This window comes from Somniosus microcephalus, chromosome 15 (genome assembly GCF_052327205.1).
Source record: "Somniosus microcephalus isolate GS21.2 chromosome 15, FLI_Smic_1.0, whole genome shotgun sequence".
NCBI classification, from domain to species: Eukaryota; Metazoa; Chordata; class Chondrichthyes; order Squaliformes; family Somniosidae; genus Somniosus; species Somniosus microcephalus.
In genome coordinates this window covers 57490931-57508347 of record NC_141001.1, presented here as the reverse complement: position 1 = coordinate 57508347, position 17417 = coordinate 57490931, and the positions used below count along the sequence as shown (strand labels likewise).

At 45.6% G+C, this 17417-nt stretch overlaps 1 protein-coding gene and 1 pseudogene across 1 annotated transcript in view; one reads left to right on the top strand and one right to left on the bottom strand.

The window, feature by feature from the left end:
* Positions 1-17417, top strand: part of LOC147106753 (natural cytotoxicity triggering receptor 3 ligand 1-like) — a 744151-nt pseudogene that overhangs the window by 411206 nt on the left and 315528 nt on the right.
* LOC147106757 (uncharacterized) overlaps positions 1-17417 on the bottom strand; it is a 72509-nt gene that overhangs the window by 32720 nt on the left and 22372 nt on the right. Inside the window, exons 2-5 of the mRNA XM_086007848.1 lie at positions 15490-15837; positions 12161-12481; positions 6509-6613; positions 159-482 (exon numbers count right to left, since the gene is read on the bottom strand). Of these exons, the coding sequence (XP_085863974.1) occupies positions 159-482; positions 6509-6613; positions 12161-12481; positions 15490-15837 (1098 nt within the window). The remainder of the gene's footprint in view (positions 1-158; positions 483-6508; positions 6614-12160; positions 12482-15489; positions 15838-17417) is intronic.

The window sequence follows — 17417 nt, the reverse complement described above, 5'->3', positions numbered from 1 at the left end:
ATGATCTAATATTTCCAAAAAATGGCTTTAATAAATTACTTTCACTTGTCAAATGCTGTATCTTTCTCACACAGTGCAAAACAAATCTTTCTTCCATCATGCCTTAAAATGTCTAAATACTACAGTGTAATGGAGCCAAATGAAACTGTTGCCCTTACCCTGCAGGATTAGCTTCAAACTACGTTCAACGGGTATTGCTGACGCCCGTGGATGAGTAACTTTAATGCTGTATTCCACTTGGTTGTCATCCAAGATGGGAATGAAAATTGTTTTTGCAATTATATTGGACAATCCACCTTCAGAAAATCCCTCTTCCATCACCATTCCAACGTTACCTCCATTTATAATTTCCACTTTGTCTCTGTACCATTGAACCTCAATGTCTTTTGGAAACAATGTACTTATGGTACAGAGCAATGTGACTTCTTTTCCTGGCTCAGCATTAGGGCTACAGGTGAGTTCTGATATGCTGGGGGGTGGCACTGAAATAGAGGAAAAAATGGGGAAAAACATAAATGGGGACCTTCACGATGAAATAAATGTAACTCAACAATACCTGTTTTAGAAATATGGCTATCACTCTCACTTGTAAAAATGCACGGTCTCTACAGAAACTAACTAAGGCTGAGAGCATGTTTCCAGGTTGTAACATACTGAGGGTGCCAGATTGGCATATCCTGAACCCCACTAGTGAACTGCACTAACTGACCAAAAGTCCTTCATTAATTAATCTACAAGAGTTTCCTGAATTCTTCCGTTCAACAGATGTTGTTAAAGAGTTCATATCTTGCACTGCTACTGCCAATTTTTGTTTTATGTTGGAAACTGTCACCATTACAGAAATCAACTTTTGACAAGTGTGTTTGCATCAGATTCTAGGAAGAAGCAATGGCCGCGAATTTAATAGACCTGAGGGTGGGTTTGGAGGCGGGCCGGTAGTGAAAAGCAAAAAAATTGATGGCGGGCTGTGAACCATCCCGCCTCCATTTGACTTTGGCAAGTGTCGGGTCAGCCGCTCCCCAACTGACCTGACACAAAAAGGCGGGAGAGGCAGTTAAGAGCTTGTTAACTGCCTGGATAATCCTATTTTAACTTTCTGTTCAGATTTTGCAGGTTTTTCACCTTGCTGCCCGCCTTCAGAAAAATACGCCAGCTGAATCGAGCCGGGTTGAGCGAGGACCTGAATTGTTGGCAGCTGCTCGAACAGCTTAAAAGCGGTCCTGTAATCTCTCATTCTTTCACATGCCACAACTTTAGGGCTTTGAGGTTTGGGAGATATTTTTCAGTCCTACTAATCTTGAGTGTTGAGGCAGAAATCCATCTGCAGTGTGAGCTCCTTGGAATACCCTCTGGCCACTTTGTCTGAGCGCAAACAACCTCCATTCCTCGACTGAGATATATACCAGCGGTATGGGAACCATTTATATCCTCCCATCCTGGTTGTCCAATTTGGAGGCAGAGCAGCTGCGGCAGCAGAGCAACCAAGCACAGCAGCAGCAACAACAGGAGCGCCAACCTTCTCCTCAGCTACCTGATGATGCACAGGGCAGAAGGCGTCAGCGCAGGGCTGCACCGTGCTGCAGGAGATACCCGCAACACAGGGTTTACAGGCAGAGGATGAGCTTCCTCAACATGAATGAGCAGCAATGCCAAAGGAGGCTGAGAGTTCCATGAGAGGTAGTCGCTGACATCTGCGCAATGCTGCACCAACACCTGCAGCCCAGAGGAGCGTGTGGACACTCCTTACCAGTGGCTGTCAAAGCCACCACCGCACTCAACTTCTGTGCTTTGGGCTCCTTCCAGGGATTCACTGCACACATCAGCGGTATCTCCCAGTCGGCCACACATGCCTGCATAATGCATGCCTCTTTGCAAAGGCTCACAATTACATCCACTTCTCCACAGATGAAGCAAGTGTAACTGCGCATGCAGTTGGCTTTGTAAATATGGCAGGCTTCCCAAGGGTGCAGGACCTCGTAGACTGCACACATGTGGCCATTAGGGCACCCCATCACAACCCAGCTGTATTTGTCAACCGCAAGGGATTCCACTCCCTTAATGTCCAGCTTGTGCAAAGTACCCTGGCAGTTGCCATGACTCCGTCATCCTGCGGCAGTCTACTGTGCTTCAGCTCTTCAATCTGCCAACCCAACTTTCCGGATGGCTACTTGGCAACAAGAGCTATCCCCTGAAAAAGTGGCTCATGACACCGATGAGGAAGCCATCAAAGGAGGCTAAGGAGCGCTACAATGAGAGCCACATTTCCACCAGAAGCATCATAGAGCAAACCATCGGCTTGCTCAAAATGCAATTCAGATGCCTCGACAGATCTGGTGGAGCCCTGCAGTATGCACCAGCCAGGGTGCCCAGAATCATCGTCATCTGCTGTGCCCTGCACAACATTGCACAGCAGCGTGGCTTAGCGCTGCCTGAGGAACAAGTGGCTCAGTGCAGAGCATCCTCAGATGAGGGGGAGGACAAGGATGAGGAGGAGGAGGCATGCCTTGCGGGGCCGGATGTGGCCAATGCAGCAGCACTCGACCACATTGCTGGCCATCACGCAAGCAATGCACTCATCCCTGTCAGATTCGCGTAAGCTTATGCTTCAACCACAGGTGGCTGGCATATGGCTATGAATGTGTGGATGACCTTCTTAATATGCCATACATCATCTCTTCAATAAACAATGCTTTCTTATTACTCTCAGCACCATCATTACAAATGCAAGTCGCCCTGAGCCCTCAATGTGCAACTTCCATTTTCCAGAACACGTAGGCTAGAACTTCAACTCTTTGCCATCACTTTTGTTTAATCACAGCACAAGAGGATGACAATCGAAACTTTACAACAGAACAAAACACCCAAGTGACTACCCTTGTGACTATTTGTGTGTTAACTTTCTCTTACGTGTGCTTCTACGTGGTGCTTCCCCGTTACTTCAGCAGATGTAGAGGCACCTTGCTCACTTTGCTGCTGCATCTGCTTAGACACCTTTGGCGGGCGTCCTCTGGGTTTGGGAGCCTGGGAGGGTTCCTCCAGAGTCTGCTCTTCCTGTGGCTGTGCAGGGCTGAGATGGCCATCTCAGTTGGGTGAGGAATCTGGGGCTCTGACTGAGTGCTCTGCAGTGGCATGGTCATGTGAGCGCTTGGAGAGGAGCCCACACTTCCTTGTTGTCTGCCACCAACATCCCTCTCATGGGTCACCCGCACTTCAGTACGAGCAAGTGCTGGAGAGCACCTTGCTGCACATCAGTGAGGCCATGAGAACCCGTCTCTGTACTGACAATCCTCATAATGGGAACGTCCATGTACCTCTGGTGTCTCTCCTCAATAGATGCCCATCTATCTTCCATAGCAGACCATCTCTTTAGAAGAATCACTATGTTCTGAGTCTGGCGACTTCTGTCCTCCATGGAGGTTGCCACCCTCTCCATGGCGGCATCTTCATGCGCCATTGCCTCCACAAAGGCAGTGTTCATGTTTGAGATGGACTCCTCCATTCTCTCCACACTCGCAGTTACCCTGGATGCAAACCCTGTCAGAGACTCCTGCACTTGTTCCTTGAGTTCCAGCACCGCTCCCTTTCTGGATGGCCCCAGAGACACAGCTTCTACATGCAGCTGAGCTGAGCTAGGAGCATCCTGCGACCTCCGACGAGGATTCTCCACTGCTGTCCCTGTCTCCACCATCTGCTAATGCTCACTTGTGAGCTGTGACACACCAGGTGACAACACGACTCTATGTTGCAAAGGCCCCACTGAGGTGCGCGTCTCTGCGCTGGTGCTGGGTATGCTGAGTTCTGCTGACGCTGCTCCCTCAGAGGCTGCAAGTTCCTCTGAGGAGTCGTCCGGCTCTTCCTCCTCGACAGCGGGGAGGGGGGCTCTCGATGGTCCTGTGGGAGAGTAAAGGCATGAGTTAGACATCTGATATTTAGGTAGCAGACACATCCTATTGTGCAGATGATCCAAAGTCAATCTCTATGAACATCATATGCCATTGCAGTCAATCATGAAATCTAAATGCGAGGGTTGAAAATCTATTCTGTCACCAGCTTCATCTAGTGCACCCGTCTCTCCGTCCCCCACTTCCAGCTCCTCGCCACCTCCCACGATCTCGTGCGCAGCCTCCTCAGCACTTGTCAATGTCGCCAAGGATGGTGAGCCTCCTCCTGTCTTCGCTCTCTCCCTCTTCTTGTGGGCTATCTTTTCCTGCAAGGAGGGACACAAGTGGAGTTTCAGCGAGAGTGATGGTGTGACTGTGGAGAATCCATAACATAGAAGCTTAGAGGGAGACCAAGGTGGAGTGAGGTGCCAAGAGGAAGCTGCCTCCCTGTGCATTGTTAGTTGTTGTCATTGCAGAACAGTGAGAGCGAGTGTGAGGGGTGCATAGTAGGATGGTGAAGTGATTCAGTACAGAGAGAGAGATGGATAGGTAAGGGTGCAAGGGAAGTAAGGGTAAGGTGGGATGTGGAGGAGCAGGCTGACAAAGCAGAGTGCTGGTGATGAGAAGAGAAGGGAAGCAGATTGAAGGCAAATGTGATGTGATACTCACTTTTGATGATTGCAGATCATTAAACCGTTTTCAGCACTTCACCCAGGTGCATGAACGTAAGGACCTAGCGTTTACCTCCTCAGCAATGTGCAGTCAGGCTGCCTTTGTTTGCTGAGGAGGCTTCCTCCGGCCATCGGGAAGGAACAGAATCTCCCTACGCCCTCTTACTCCCTCCACAAGAGCTTGGAGGGTGTCCTCATTGAACCTTGGAGCAGCCTTGGCTTTGGCAGCAGTCATTGTAGCCTGGACCCATTCAAACTGCAGCAGAAAGGAGAAAGGAGAGGCTGAGGCTACACGGGCCCCTTAAAAACTGCAGCAATGACGTCATCAGTGGAGAGCAACGGACACGCTCCCACTCATTGGACCGGCCAGCATGCACGATGGGCCTAATTAGGCAACTTAAATTAAATTCACAAATCGGGAGCGCCTGAAACAGGAAGCAGGACTGGAACCCACCCACCAGGCAACCCGACTCCAACCCGCCTCCTCTATTAAATTCGCGGCCAATGTCTTTTAAGATGAAACACCAAATCAGGGTTATAATAAGCTCAAATGATACCCAATATTAGTGATTAATAACGTTTTACTGGCGTCACATAGCTGTGGAGACAAAATATGGAAATGATATGGATGCACTCTGTTTCAAAGATATTTGCAGAAGCCTAACAAACCCTTGTCTAATTGTATTTATTGTACCCACAGGAGTTGAAATGTATATGTAGTTTAATTTGCAATATTTATCATAGAATCATAGAATGGTTATAGCACAGAAGATGGCCATTCGGCCCGTTGAGCCCATGCTGGCTCTCAGCTAGTCCCACTCCCCTGCCCTTTCCCCGTAGCTCTGCAAATTTTTTCCCTTCAGATACTCCCTCTTGAAAGATAAGATTGAATCTGCCTCCGCCACCCTTTCAGGCAGTGCATTCCAAATCTTAACCACTCGCTGCGTAAAAAAGTTTTTTCTTACGTCGCCTTTGGTTCTTTTGCCAATCATCTTAAATCTGTGTCCTCTGGTTCTCTACCCTTCTGCCAATGGGAACAGTTTCTCTCTATCTACTCTGTCTAGACCACTCATGATTTTGAACACCTCTATCAAATCTCCTCTCAATCTTCTCTGCTCCAAGGAGAACAACCCCAGCTTCTCCAGTCAATCCGCGTAACTGAAGTCCCTCATTCCTGGGATCATTCTTGTAAATCTTCTCTAAGGCCTTCACATCCTTCCTATAGTGTGGTGCCCAGAATTGGACACAGTACTCCAGTTGGGGCCAAACCAGTGTTTTATACAGGTTCATCATAATTTCCACACTTTTGTACTCTATACCTTTATTTATGAAGCCCAGGATCCCGTAAGCCCTTTTAACTGCTTTCTCAACCTGCCCTGCCACCTTCAACAATTTGTGCATACATACCCCCAGGTCTCTCTGTTCATGCACCCCCTTTCGGATTGTACCATTTAGTTTATATGTCCTCTCCTCATTCTTTCTACCATAATGTATCACTTCACATTTTTCTGCGTTAAATTTCATCTGCCACGTGTCCGCCCCTATATGTATATGATCATTTTAACATTTTCTGTCTGCTATCTTAACAAAAGCATCATTCTGTTTCAATTAAACAATCATACCTTGATTAAAATAAGAGATGAAATACAAGTGAGTTTATTAATACATTCATATGCTAAGATCACCAGTGTGGTTGCACTCCAGTGCAATTTCATCCCTGCAATGTATTTACTGTGTGTGATTGTAGAGTATACCCTTTAAATGTATTTACTGTACACACTTGTAGAGTTTAAATGAGTTTACTGAAGCCAGGGTAGTGGATTGCACCCAATGCAAATGTATTGTACTGAAGCATTGGTCAGTGACAACCACATGTAAAAATGTAAAGCATGTTATATGAATTACGTAAGACAACAGGCTACAGTTCTATTTATATGAAGATATAAATGACATTACCTTTTCGATGTTTTTTGAAGTAACAGTAAAATCCAGCAACAACAAATGCACCAAATGCAACTAAAACTCCAATAATTGCTCCGACTGAGGTAGTGCTCTTAGAATCTGCAAATAAAAACATGTAGAACACATAAACACGTGCTAAAGCCTGTTCAAGAAACAAAGCACCTCACCTATATGTATTAATAGGAAGCTGAAAGAACCCTGTATTAGAATATTTTCTAGCAAGCTTCTATTGATGGCTCTTAACAGCTCTGTATATGATGAGAAGGATTCCAAGAAGCCTCCATACTTTTTATATACAGGTAGACTACCCTTTATCCGGACTTCCGAAAACCGAAACCCTCTAAAAACCGAAGGTTTTTTCGGTCAGCGTAAGTCGTGCGCACGACATGACCAGAGTGGTGCACGACTTACAGGCCTAGCCGGATAAGGGATAGTGTAGCATTTTTCCGCACTTCTGAAAACCGAAATCGCTCAGCGTAAGTGTACCAGCCTTTATCCGCACATCCGAAACCAGCACTACAGTATTTATAGTCGTTATTTATCCCACCCTTTCGGATAAGGGATAGTGTATCCTTTGTCCGCACTCCCGAAAACCGAATTACCTCTGAAAACCGAAGTGTTTTCGCGCACCTTCCGAAATCCGAAATTTTCCTAAAACCGAAACACGGCTGGTCCCCAGGTTTTCGGATAAAGGATAGTCTACCTGCTAGCAATATACAGAGTTCATTTTCATTTTCCCTCACACTTCCCAAAGTTAAAAATCGAGTAAGTTACACACACAGTGTAAATGTCTTTACTGAAGCCCTGGTCAGGCAAGTTACACGTTTAATGTATCATAGAATGGTTACAGCACAGGAGGAGACCATTTGGCCCATCGAGCCTGTGTCGGCTCTCTGCAAGAGCAATTCAGCTAGTCCCACTTCCACAGCCCTTTCCCCATAGCCCAGCATTTTTTTCCTTCAGGTACTTAGCCAATTCCCTTTTGTATATATGTAAATAAATATATATTTCCCTTATGTAAATGTACATACTGATACCATGGTATGTAGAATTGGACAGATATTAATCTTTTTTGTGTACATATAAAATATATACATGGAACATTAACCCTCACTCAGTGTATTATTTGTACTATTGAGAATATTATGAATGGGCCCTGAAGTACATTTTGTAGCAAGGGCTTTATCTTGTGATCTACTAATTCTTTATTGTTGCTGCAACAAACATGCTTATATATGCTACATTTTGCACAGCTTCACTCATTATTTTTGGAACTATAGAACTGTAAACCTCCTTACTCCTTAGGGCTTCAGTTCCTTGTACAATCCACAGGCTACTGCATCAATTGTGGCTCAGTGGTAGCTTGCTCGCCTCTCTGTCAGAAGGTTGTGGGTTCAAGCCCTGCTCCAGAGACTTGAGCACATGATCTAAGCTGGCACTTCTGTGCAGTACTCAGGGAGTGCTGCACTGTTGGAGATATTGTTTTTCGGATGAGGCATTAAACCGAGGCCCCATCAAATGGATGTAAAAGATCTCGTGGCTATTTGAAGAAGAGAAGTTCTCCTGGTGTTCTGGGCAACATTTATACCTCAACCAGCATTTAAAACAGATGATCTGGTCATTTATTTATTTGCTATTTGTGGGAGTTTGCTGTGCACAAATTGGCTGCCGCATTTTTTACATTGCAACAGTCACTAAACTTCAAAAGTATTTCATTGGCTCTGAAGCACTTTGGGATGTCCTGAGGTAGTGAAAGGGGCTATATAAATGCAAGACTTTCTTTTTCTTTCTTACTAAAACCCAAGCTTGATGTCAACTAACTGCCATTGGTCAATTTACCTACACTATGGACATTGGCCCTCGACTTAGGTTTCTCACTAATAAAAATCTCGCCTCTTAATTTGCAAACATATGCTCATAATCACAGTCATACTCACAGAATTATACCTTTCAGCCAATGTCCCGAACGCCTCCATCACCAACCCTGGTTAAGTCTTGTCCCACTGGTAGGACAGACCCACCAGACGTGATGGCACAGTGGTATACAGTCAGGAAGGAGTGGCCCTGGGAGTTCTGAACATTGACTCCGGACGCCATGAAGTCTCATGGCTTCAGGTCAAGCATAGGCAAGGAAACCTCCTGCTGATTACCACCTACCGCCCTCCCTCAGCTGATGAATCAGTACTCCTCCATGTTGAACACCACTTGGAAGAAGCACTGAGAGTAGCAAGGGCACAGAATGTACTCTGGGTGGGGGACTTCAATGTCCACCACCAAGAGTGGCTCGGTAGCTCCACTACTGACTGAGCTGGCCGAGTCTCGAAAGATATAACTGCCAGTCTGGGCCTGTGACAGGTGGTGAGAGAACCAACACGAGGGAAAAACCTACTTGACCTCGTCCTCACCAATCGACCTGTCGCAGATGCATCTGTCCATGACAGTATTGGCAGCAGTGGCCACCGCACAGTCATTGTGGAGACGAAGTCCCGTCTTCACACTGAGGACACCCTCCATCGTGTTGTGTGGCACTACCACCGTGCTAAATGGGATAGATTCAGAACAGATCTAGCAGCTCAAAACTGGGCATCCATGAGGCGTTGTGGGCCATCAGCAACAGCAGAATTGTATTCCACCACAACCTGTAACCTCATGGCCCGGCATATCCCTCACTCTACCATTACCATCAAGCCGGGGGACCAACCCTGGTTCAATAAGGAGTGCAGAAGAGCATGCCAGGAGCAGCACCAGGCGTACTTAAAAATGAGGTGCCAACCTGAAGAAGCTGCAACACAGGACTACATGCATGCTAAAAAGAGGAAGCAGCATGCTATAGACAGGACTAAGCGATCCCACAATCAACGGATCAGATCAAAGCTCTGCAGTCCTGCCACATCCAGTCGTGAATGGTGGTGGACCATTAAAAATGAACGGCAGGAGGAGGCTCCATCAATATCCCCATCCTCAATGATGGTGGAGCCCAGCACGTGAGTACAAAAGACAAGGCTGAAGCGTTTGCAACCATCTTCCGCCAGAAGTACCGAGTGGATGATCCATATCGGCCTACTCCTAAGGTCCCCACCATCACAGAAGCCAGTTTTCAGCCAATTCGATTCACTCCACGTGATATCAAGAAATGGCTGAGCACACAGGATACAGAAAAGGCTATGGCCCCAACAACGTCCTGGCTATCGTGCTGAAGACTTGTGCTCCAGAACTAGCCGCACCTCTAGCCAAGCTGTTCCAGTACAGCTACAACACTGGCATCTATCCAACAATGTAGAAAACTGCCCAGGTATGTCCTGTCCATAAAAAGCAGGACAAATCCAACCCCGCCAATTACCGCCCCATCAGTCTAATCTCAATCATCAGCAAAGTGAGGGAAGGTGTCATCAAGTGGCACTTACTCACCAATAACCTGCTCACTGATGCCCAGTTTGTGTTCCGCCAAGACCATTCGGCTCCCGACCTCATTACAGCTTTGGTCCAAACATGGACAAAGGAGCTGAATTCCAGAGGTGAGATGAGAGTGACTGCCCTTGGCATCAAGGCAGCATTTGACCGAGTCTGGCATCAAGGAGCCCTAGTAAAACTGAAGTCGATGGGAATCAGGGGGGAAACACTCCACGGGCTGGAGTCATACCTAGCACAAAGGAAGATGGTTGTGGTGGTTGAAGGTCAATCATCACAGCCCAGGACATCACTGCAGGAGTTCCTCAGGGCAGTATCCAAGGCCCAACCATCTTCAACTGCTTCATCAATGACCTTCCCTCCAACATAAGGTCAGAAATGGGGATGTTCGCTGATGACTGCACAGTGTTCAGCGCCATTCACAACTCCTCAGATAATGAAGCAGTCCATGCCCGCATGCAACAAGACCTGAATGTTATTCAGGCTTGGGCTGATAAGTGGCAGGTAACATTCGCACCACAGAAGTGCCAGGCAATGACTATCTCCAACAAGCGAGAGTCTAACCACCTCCCCTTGACATTCAACAGCATTACCATTGCCGAATCCTCCACCATCAACATCCTGGGGGTCACCATTGACCAGAAACTTAACTGGACCAGCCACATAAATACTGTAACAACAAGAGCAGGTCAGAGGCTGGGTATTCTGCGGCGAGAGTCTGACCTCCTGACTCCCCAAAGCCTTTCCACCATCTACAGGCACAACTCAGGAGTGTGATGGAATACTCTCCACTTGCCTGGATGAGTGCAGCTCCAACAACACTTAAGAAGCTCGACATCGTCCAGAACAAAGCAGCCCGCTTGATTGGCACCCCATCCACCACCTTAAACATTCACTCCCTCCACCATCAGCATACCGTGGCTGCTGTGTGTTCCATCTACAAGATGCACTGCAGCAACACGCCAAGGCTTCTTCGGCAGCACCTCCCAAACCCGCAACCTCTTCCACCTAGAAGGACAAGGGCAGTAGGTGCCTGGGAACACCACCAACTCCAAGTTTCCCTCCAAGTCACATACCATCCTGACTTAGAAGTATATCGCTGATCCTTCATCGTCGCTGGGTCAAAATCCTGGAACTCCCTACCTAACAGCATTGTGGGAGTACCTTCACCACATGGACTGCAGCAGTTCAAGAAGGCGGCTCACCACCACCTGCGAAATTAGGGATGGGCAATATATGCTGGCCTTGCCAGCGACACCCACATCCCATAAACAAATTTTAAAAAAATTGCATTCTAAACAGCATTGTTTTTAAAATGAGACACAAGCCATTTGCTCACTGATGAATTCTGTTTCAGCAGTCAACACATTCTGTCCAACTTAAGAACCTAGTTGTTATAAGGATATAAGTACAATATAAGAATTGGGCTTAAGAGTTTTAGTTCAAATTTTCAGGAAAAAAGCAGTACTTTCCTGCTGCAAACCCACATAAATCCACTAGTCACATTCACACTGCCAACGTGAGCCGTTGCATGCACACTGAAGTAACACAAAACGAATTTACCTTGACATTTATTACACAATTAGCATTATTTGGCAAGCATCCAAAAACAATGTGCAAAACATGGTCACAGATCTGTGGAGTGATTTATTGTAATATATTATAATGCTTCTGTATTGTTGTAGTCTGCTTAGCCTAACCCTATTCAAAATGATTGCATCAAAGATGTTTAGTGGGTAAGTGCATTGCCTGGTGTGGTACGAAGCCATACGCTATGTCAAGACAACCCCAGGTTTTATCCCCAAGTTTATATCGATTTATCTTATTTCAGCAATTAGCTTCAGCTGAGTGAACGGAAAAAGAAAAATCAATTATTCATGATTCCTGCTTCTGATCACTCTGCAGCCAGTCATGCTAGGAAGTGCTTGTGTGTGGAATCAGCTGAAGATAGGATCCATAGTGGAATAGCCTGCCAGCGCTCAATGTATAGGTACAAAGATGAAGAATGGGCATTTGGTGAGGTACAGGAGGGTAATGGTAAATGTATAACCATATTCCAGTAAGAATCAGCCTCCCCCTCAGTAGAGGGGAGAAAGTGCATTACCATAGCCGAAGTGCTACATTTAACTTGTTTTTGTTGCACTGTTTACAGTAGAATTGCAAAGAGTGCCAAATGAATGCTTACAGTTCCTAACATTAGTACTTGAAATACTCTATTCCTCATAAAACAAGGCATACCTGTGACAATGAGTTGAGCTTCCAGTATAGTGGCATTAGGATGAGACGGGTGTTTCACAATGCATCGGTAATTAATACCATCATCTTCTAGGTTTGCTGCAATATATATCTGACTGGATTGATTAAATGTCCCATCATCATTTCTAACCAGTTCATCTCCAGAATCCTTGCTCGTAACACTTTCCGTTTTCCCATGCGATAACTTTTCCCAGCGGATATCTAGCTGCCGTGGATAGAATCCAGTAACGTCACATCTCACAGATCCCTTTGAACCATTTGGGATTGTAACACGTTCAGTGGACAAGCTGATCTTTGGTCGAGCTGTATACAAGAAAAAGTAAATTGAGCATTTGTCTGAGGCTGAACCAGACTGTTCGCAACCTTGGTGTCATATTTGACCCTGAAATGAGCTACCGAACACATATCCATGCCATAACTAAGAACGCCTATTTCCACCTCTGCAACATTGCCCATCTCTGCCCCTGCCTCAGCTCATCTGCTGCTGAAACCCTCATCCATGCCATTGTTACCTCTAGACTTGACTATTCCAACACACTCCTGGCTGGCCTCCCACATTCTACCCTTTGCAAACTTGAGGTCACCCAAAACTCTGCTGCCCATGTCCTAACATGCACCAAGTCCCGTTCACCCATCACCCCTGGGCTCGCTGACCTACATTGGCTCACAATTAAGTAGCACCTCGATTTTAAAATTCTCATCCTCGTTTTCAGATCTCTCGATGGCCTCGCCTCTCCCTACCTCTATAATCTCCTCCAGCCCCACAACCCTCCGAGATATCTGCGCTCCTCTAATCCTGGCCTCTTGAGCATCCCTGATTTTAATCGCTCAACTATGGTGGCCGTGCCTTCAGCTGCCTAGGCCCTAAGCTCTGGAATTCCCTCCCTAAACCTCTCCGCCTCTCTACCTCTCTTTCCTCCTTCAAGACGCTTCTTAAAACGCTCTTTGACCAAGCTTTTGGTCATCTACCCTAATTTCTCCTTATGTAGCTCGGTGTCAAATTTTGTTTTATAACACTCCTGTGAAGCGCCTTAAGATGTTTTACTACATTAAAGGTGCTATATAAATACAAGTTTTTGTGCTTGATGTTGTTCTTGTCTTTCCACAGGTTAGATCTTACAGTCCTGCACTCATGGTCACCAGGATGGAGCTATTTTAGCTTTTCCCATCTGAATTTGGCCCTAAAGGTTCCTTTGAATTACTTATTTTGTGAATCCAAAACAACTGCAGCATTTTTGCAAGCTTGATTTTTTATTTTGGTCTCTGTATAATTGATGAAGATTTTTGAAAATAACTAAAAAATACTGGTTGGAATGGAACTCTCTGTGCACAAGTGAGAGAGGAGGAAATAAATTTTAAAATCCTTCCCGCACCAACACTCTGGGAAGATATCATTTTACCTTAAATACCAACAGCTTAGACAGATCATTTTTTACCACTCCCAGAAGACCGCATGGTTAGAAGGTGGGCGAATGGAGTGTGCATCACGATGGGAGTAGGCTTAATGGTTTTTTCCTGCTCTTCTTTTCCTATGTTAAACATAAACAAGCCCTACAGCCTAAAATGGGCAATGACTTTCATTTTATGGCTTCTTCACATTATAGTGATATAGCTGGTGATGGCAGCCCTGGCTGCAGCGGCATCGTTGCAAAATAAACAAATCAGCACCATTATCTCCAGAGGTGCGCAGTAACATCTAAAAATGTGGTTATGCCTGACTCCTGGAAGGCAGCAGTGATACAAGCAGAAAATCTATATGCTGCCATTACCAGTCACTAGCTAGCTCAGCACAGAGCAAGGATCAAACATGGCAACTTTCTCATCAGGTAACTCCATTTCATACCTGGAAGTGCATTTACTGAGTTACTGTATTGTACTGAGCTAAAGGCTTAACTTGGCAATTTCACTCAAAGGAAGCCACAAAAGAGCTGCTGTGGAAAATGGAATAATGTCACACTGGTGCAGAAGGGGGATGCGTTTTGCAGATTAGGACTGAGGTACATTATTAGAAAAAGCTTTACTCTGCATCCAACTTTGCTAAACCTGACCAATATTTCCATGGTTCTATGACCAAGGATTGGTTGATGCTGACACTGGGTGCCTAAAATGGAAAGTCTTCCTTCCCCAGTACTAATGTCCATCACTTTGATGAACACAAAATTCATTAAAAAGTAAACACAGAAAAAAATCAAAAAGGCAAATGGGATGCTGGCCTTTATATCTAGAGGACTAGAATACAAGGGGGTAGAAGTTATGCTGCAGCTATACAAAGTCCTGGTTAGACCACACCTTTAGTACAGGTACTGTGTTCCGTTCTGGGCACCACACCTTAGGAAGGATATATTGGCCTTGGAGAGAGTGCAGCATAGGTTTAACAGAATGATACCCGGACTCCAAAGTTTAAATTACGAGGAGAAATTACACAAATTAGGGTTGTATTTCCTAGAATTTAGAAGGTTAAGGGGTGATTTTTGTTAACCAAAAATATTAAGGGATATGGACCAAAGGCGGGTATATGGAGTTAGGCTGCAGATCAGCCATGATCTCATTGAATGGTGGAACAGGCTCGAGGGGCTAAATGGCCTACTCCTGTTCCTTTGTTCCTACAAGCTTGATGACACCAAACCACCACCTCATTCTATTATTTGCAACCTTTGTTGTGTCCTGCATTCGGGGCCTTGACCTATGTCTCTCAATACAAAAAGAAATCATGATTTTAGACCTGGTTATATCCAAAGCTACTCCACTAAATACAGTCCAATACAATACCAGGCAATGTGTCAGCCTTGGCTCAGTGGTAGGACTCTCACCTCGGAGTCAGAAGGTTGTTAGTTCAAGCCCCACTCCAGAGACCTGAGCACATAATAAGTGCAGTAGTGAGGGAGTGCTACACTGTTGGGAGTTGCCTTCTTTCAGATAAGATGTTAAACCACCTGTCAGGTGGATGCAAAAGATCTCATGGCACTAAGCAAAGAAGAGCAGGGGAGTCTTCTCAATGGCCTCTCCAATGCTTATCCCTCAGCCAACATCATTAAAACAGATTATCTGGTCATTATTACATTGCTCTTGGTGAGACCTTGCTGTGTGCAGATTGGCTGCCGGGTTCCCTTAAATTACAATAGCGACAACACTTCAAAAGTACTTAGTTGGCTGCAAAGCACTTTGGGACATCCCGAGACCTTGAAAGGTGCAATATAAATGCCATTTCTTTCTTGTGTGTGCTATAACCAATTTCAGTAAGTAGGTTTATTGTCAAATATACTTTAAGATAGGTCTCAGCAATACAGACAAAGTTTATTTTTTTAAATTACCTAACACTTGGATCACGGAGCTCTTTTCTGCTTTTGATGGAGTATAAAATACAGTACAGGTGTATTGTCCTTCTTCGTTGATTTGTATTTTTGGAAGATACAGTGAAGCATTTCCTGTCCGCAAATCATCTTCATTAATTCTTGCGCCTGGTCTAATCGAGGAATGATTCCCTTTATTAAACACATACACCTTTCTCCTGATTCTTTCATGTACCAAGAACCACTGGATAGCTACATAATCCAGGTCAAGCTCTGCAGTGTTGAAGCCTGACACTTTACATCCCAGAAGAACATCTTCATTCACAAGAACTTTCAGTGGACTTTGAAATATGTCCATATGCAAAGTACCTTTACAGAAAAAAAAAGTTTGAAATATATTATAAAACATCTCATATCATGATTACAAACAGAAAAATTACCACCTCAGATTAAAATATATCAGACACGTTAGTATCAACGTTCCCTTTAATTATTTTTTTCGGTGCGTGGCCCTTTAAGAGGCTGCGCGGCTCATTCAAAATACCGCACACAGGGTTTTTCCTGTTTAAAAGCCGGTGAGCTACTTGCGCAGGAGCTGCAGAGCGCTGCGGCAGCTTAAAGGGAACACTGGTTAGTATTCTATTTTTAATTATTACACAAAGAAAACCAAGAAATTTGATTTCTAAAGTAAGGAACAATTTAAAGTGACTTTAAGGACATTGTTAGGCTATAGATCCCCAAAACCAAAGCAAAGTAAGGCTGCCAGTGCCATAGGGACGGTTGGCTGTTCAGCAGGTTCGTCCCACTGCCGGTTTCAGCCGTTCTGAAATAACTATTTTCCCGTAACTGGGCTTATTAAGCTCGTCGTGCGCGCTACCCGGCCCAATCAGTGGGTTCAGGTCTGCTGCTCGCCTCTGCTGACATCTTCCATTCAGCTGCATTTAAGGGGCCCATGCAGCCTTGTGGTGTTTCATTTATATTCTGCTGCTTCTCAGTGTTGCAGATATCGAGATGACTGCTTCAAGAGCAAAGGCTTCTCCAAGATTCGATGATGACTCCCTCCATGCTCTTGTGGAGGGAGTGAGAGGGCGCAAGGAGGTTCTGTTCCCCGCCAATGGACGGAGGAAGCCTCCTCAGCAAACTAAGGCATCCTGACTGCAAATTGCTGAGGAGGTGAGCGCCAGGACTTTGTGCTCATGCACCTGGGTTCAGTGCAGGAAAAGGTTCAATGATCTGCTATGCTCAGCAAAAGTGAGTATAACATCACACTTACCTTCAATCTGCTCCCCATCTCCTCTCATCACCAGCACTCTGCATTGTCAACCTACTCTTGCACATCCCAACTTACCCTTACATCCCTTGTACTCTTAACCATCCCTCTCTCTATGTACAGAATCATTCCACCATTCGACTATGCACCCCTTGCACTCGATATCACTGTTACGCAATGGCAACAACTAACAACACACACGGAATGCCCTTAGTACTCCATCTTTGTCTCCTAAGCATCTATGCTATGGATTCTCTACACTCTCTCCAACATTCTCGCTCAAACTCCACTTGTGTCCCTCACTGCAGGAAAAGAGAGCCCACAATAAGAGGGAGAGGGGTAGGGCCACCTTCGATTGCCCACTTGACCACCGCTGAGGAGGCTGCTATCGACATCGTCGGAGGTGCTGAGGAGCTGGAAGTGGGGAACGGAGAGACGGGCGCCGTTGAGCAAGCTGGTGACAGAATATATTTGCAACCCTATCATTTAGATTTCATGAGTGACTAATATGGCATCTGAAGTTCATACAGATTGAGTTCTGATCATCTGCACAATGGGATGTGTCTGCTTCAATAATATCACATGTCTAACTCATGCCTTTACTCCCCCACAGGACCATCGAGAGCCCCCCTCCCCACTGTCCAGGAGGAAGAGCTGGAAGACTCCTCAGAGGAAGCTG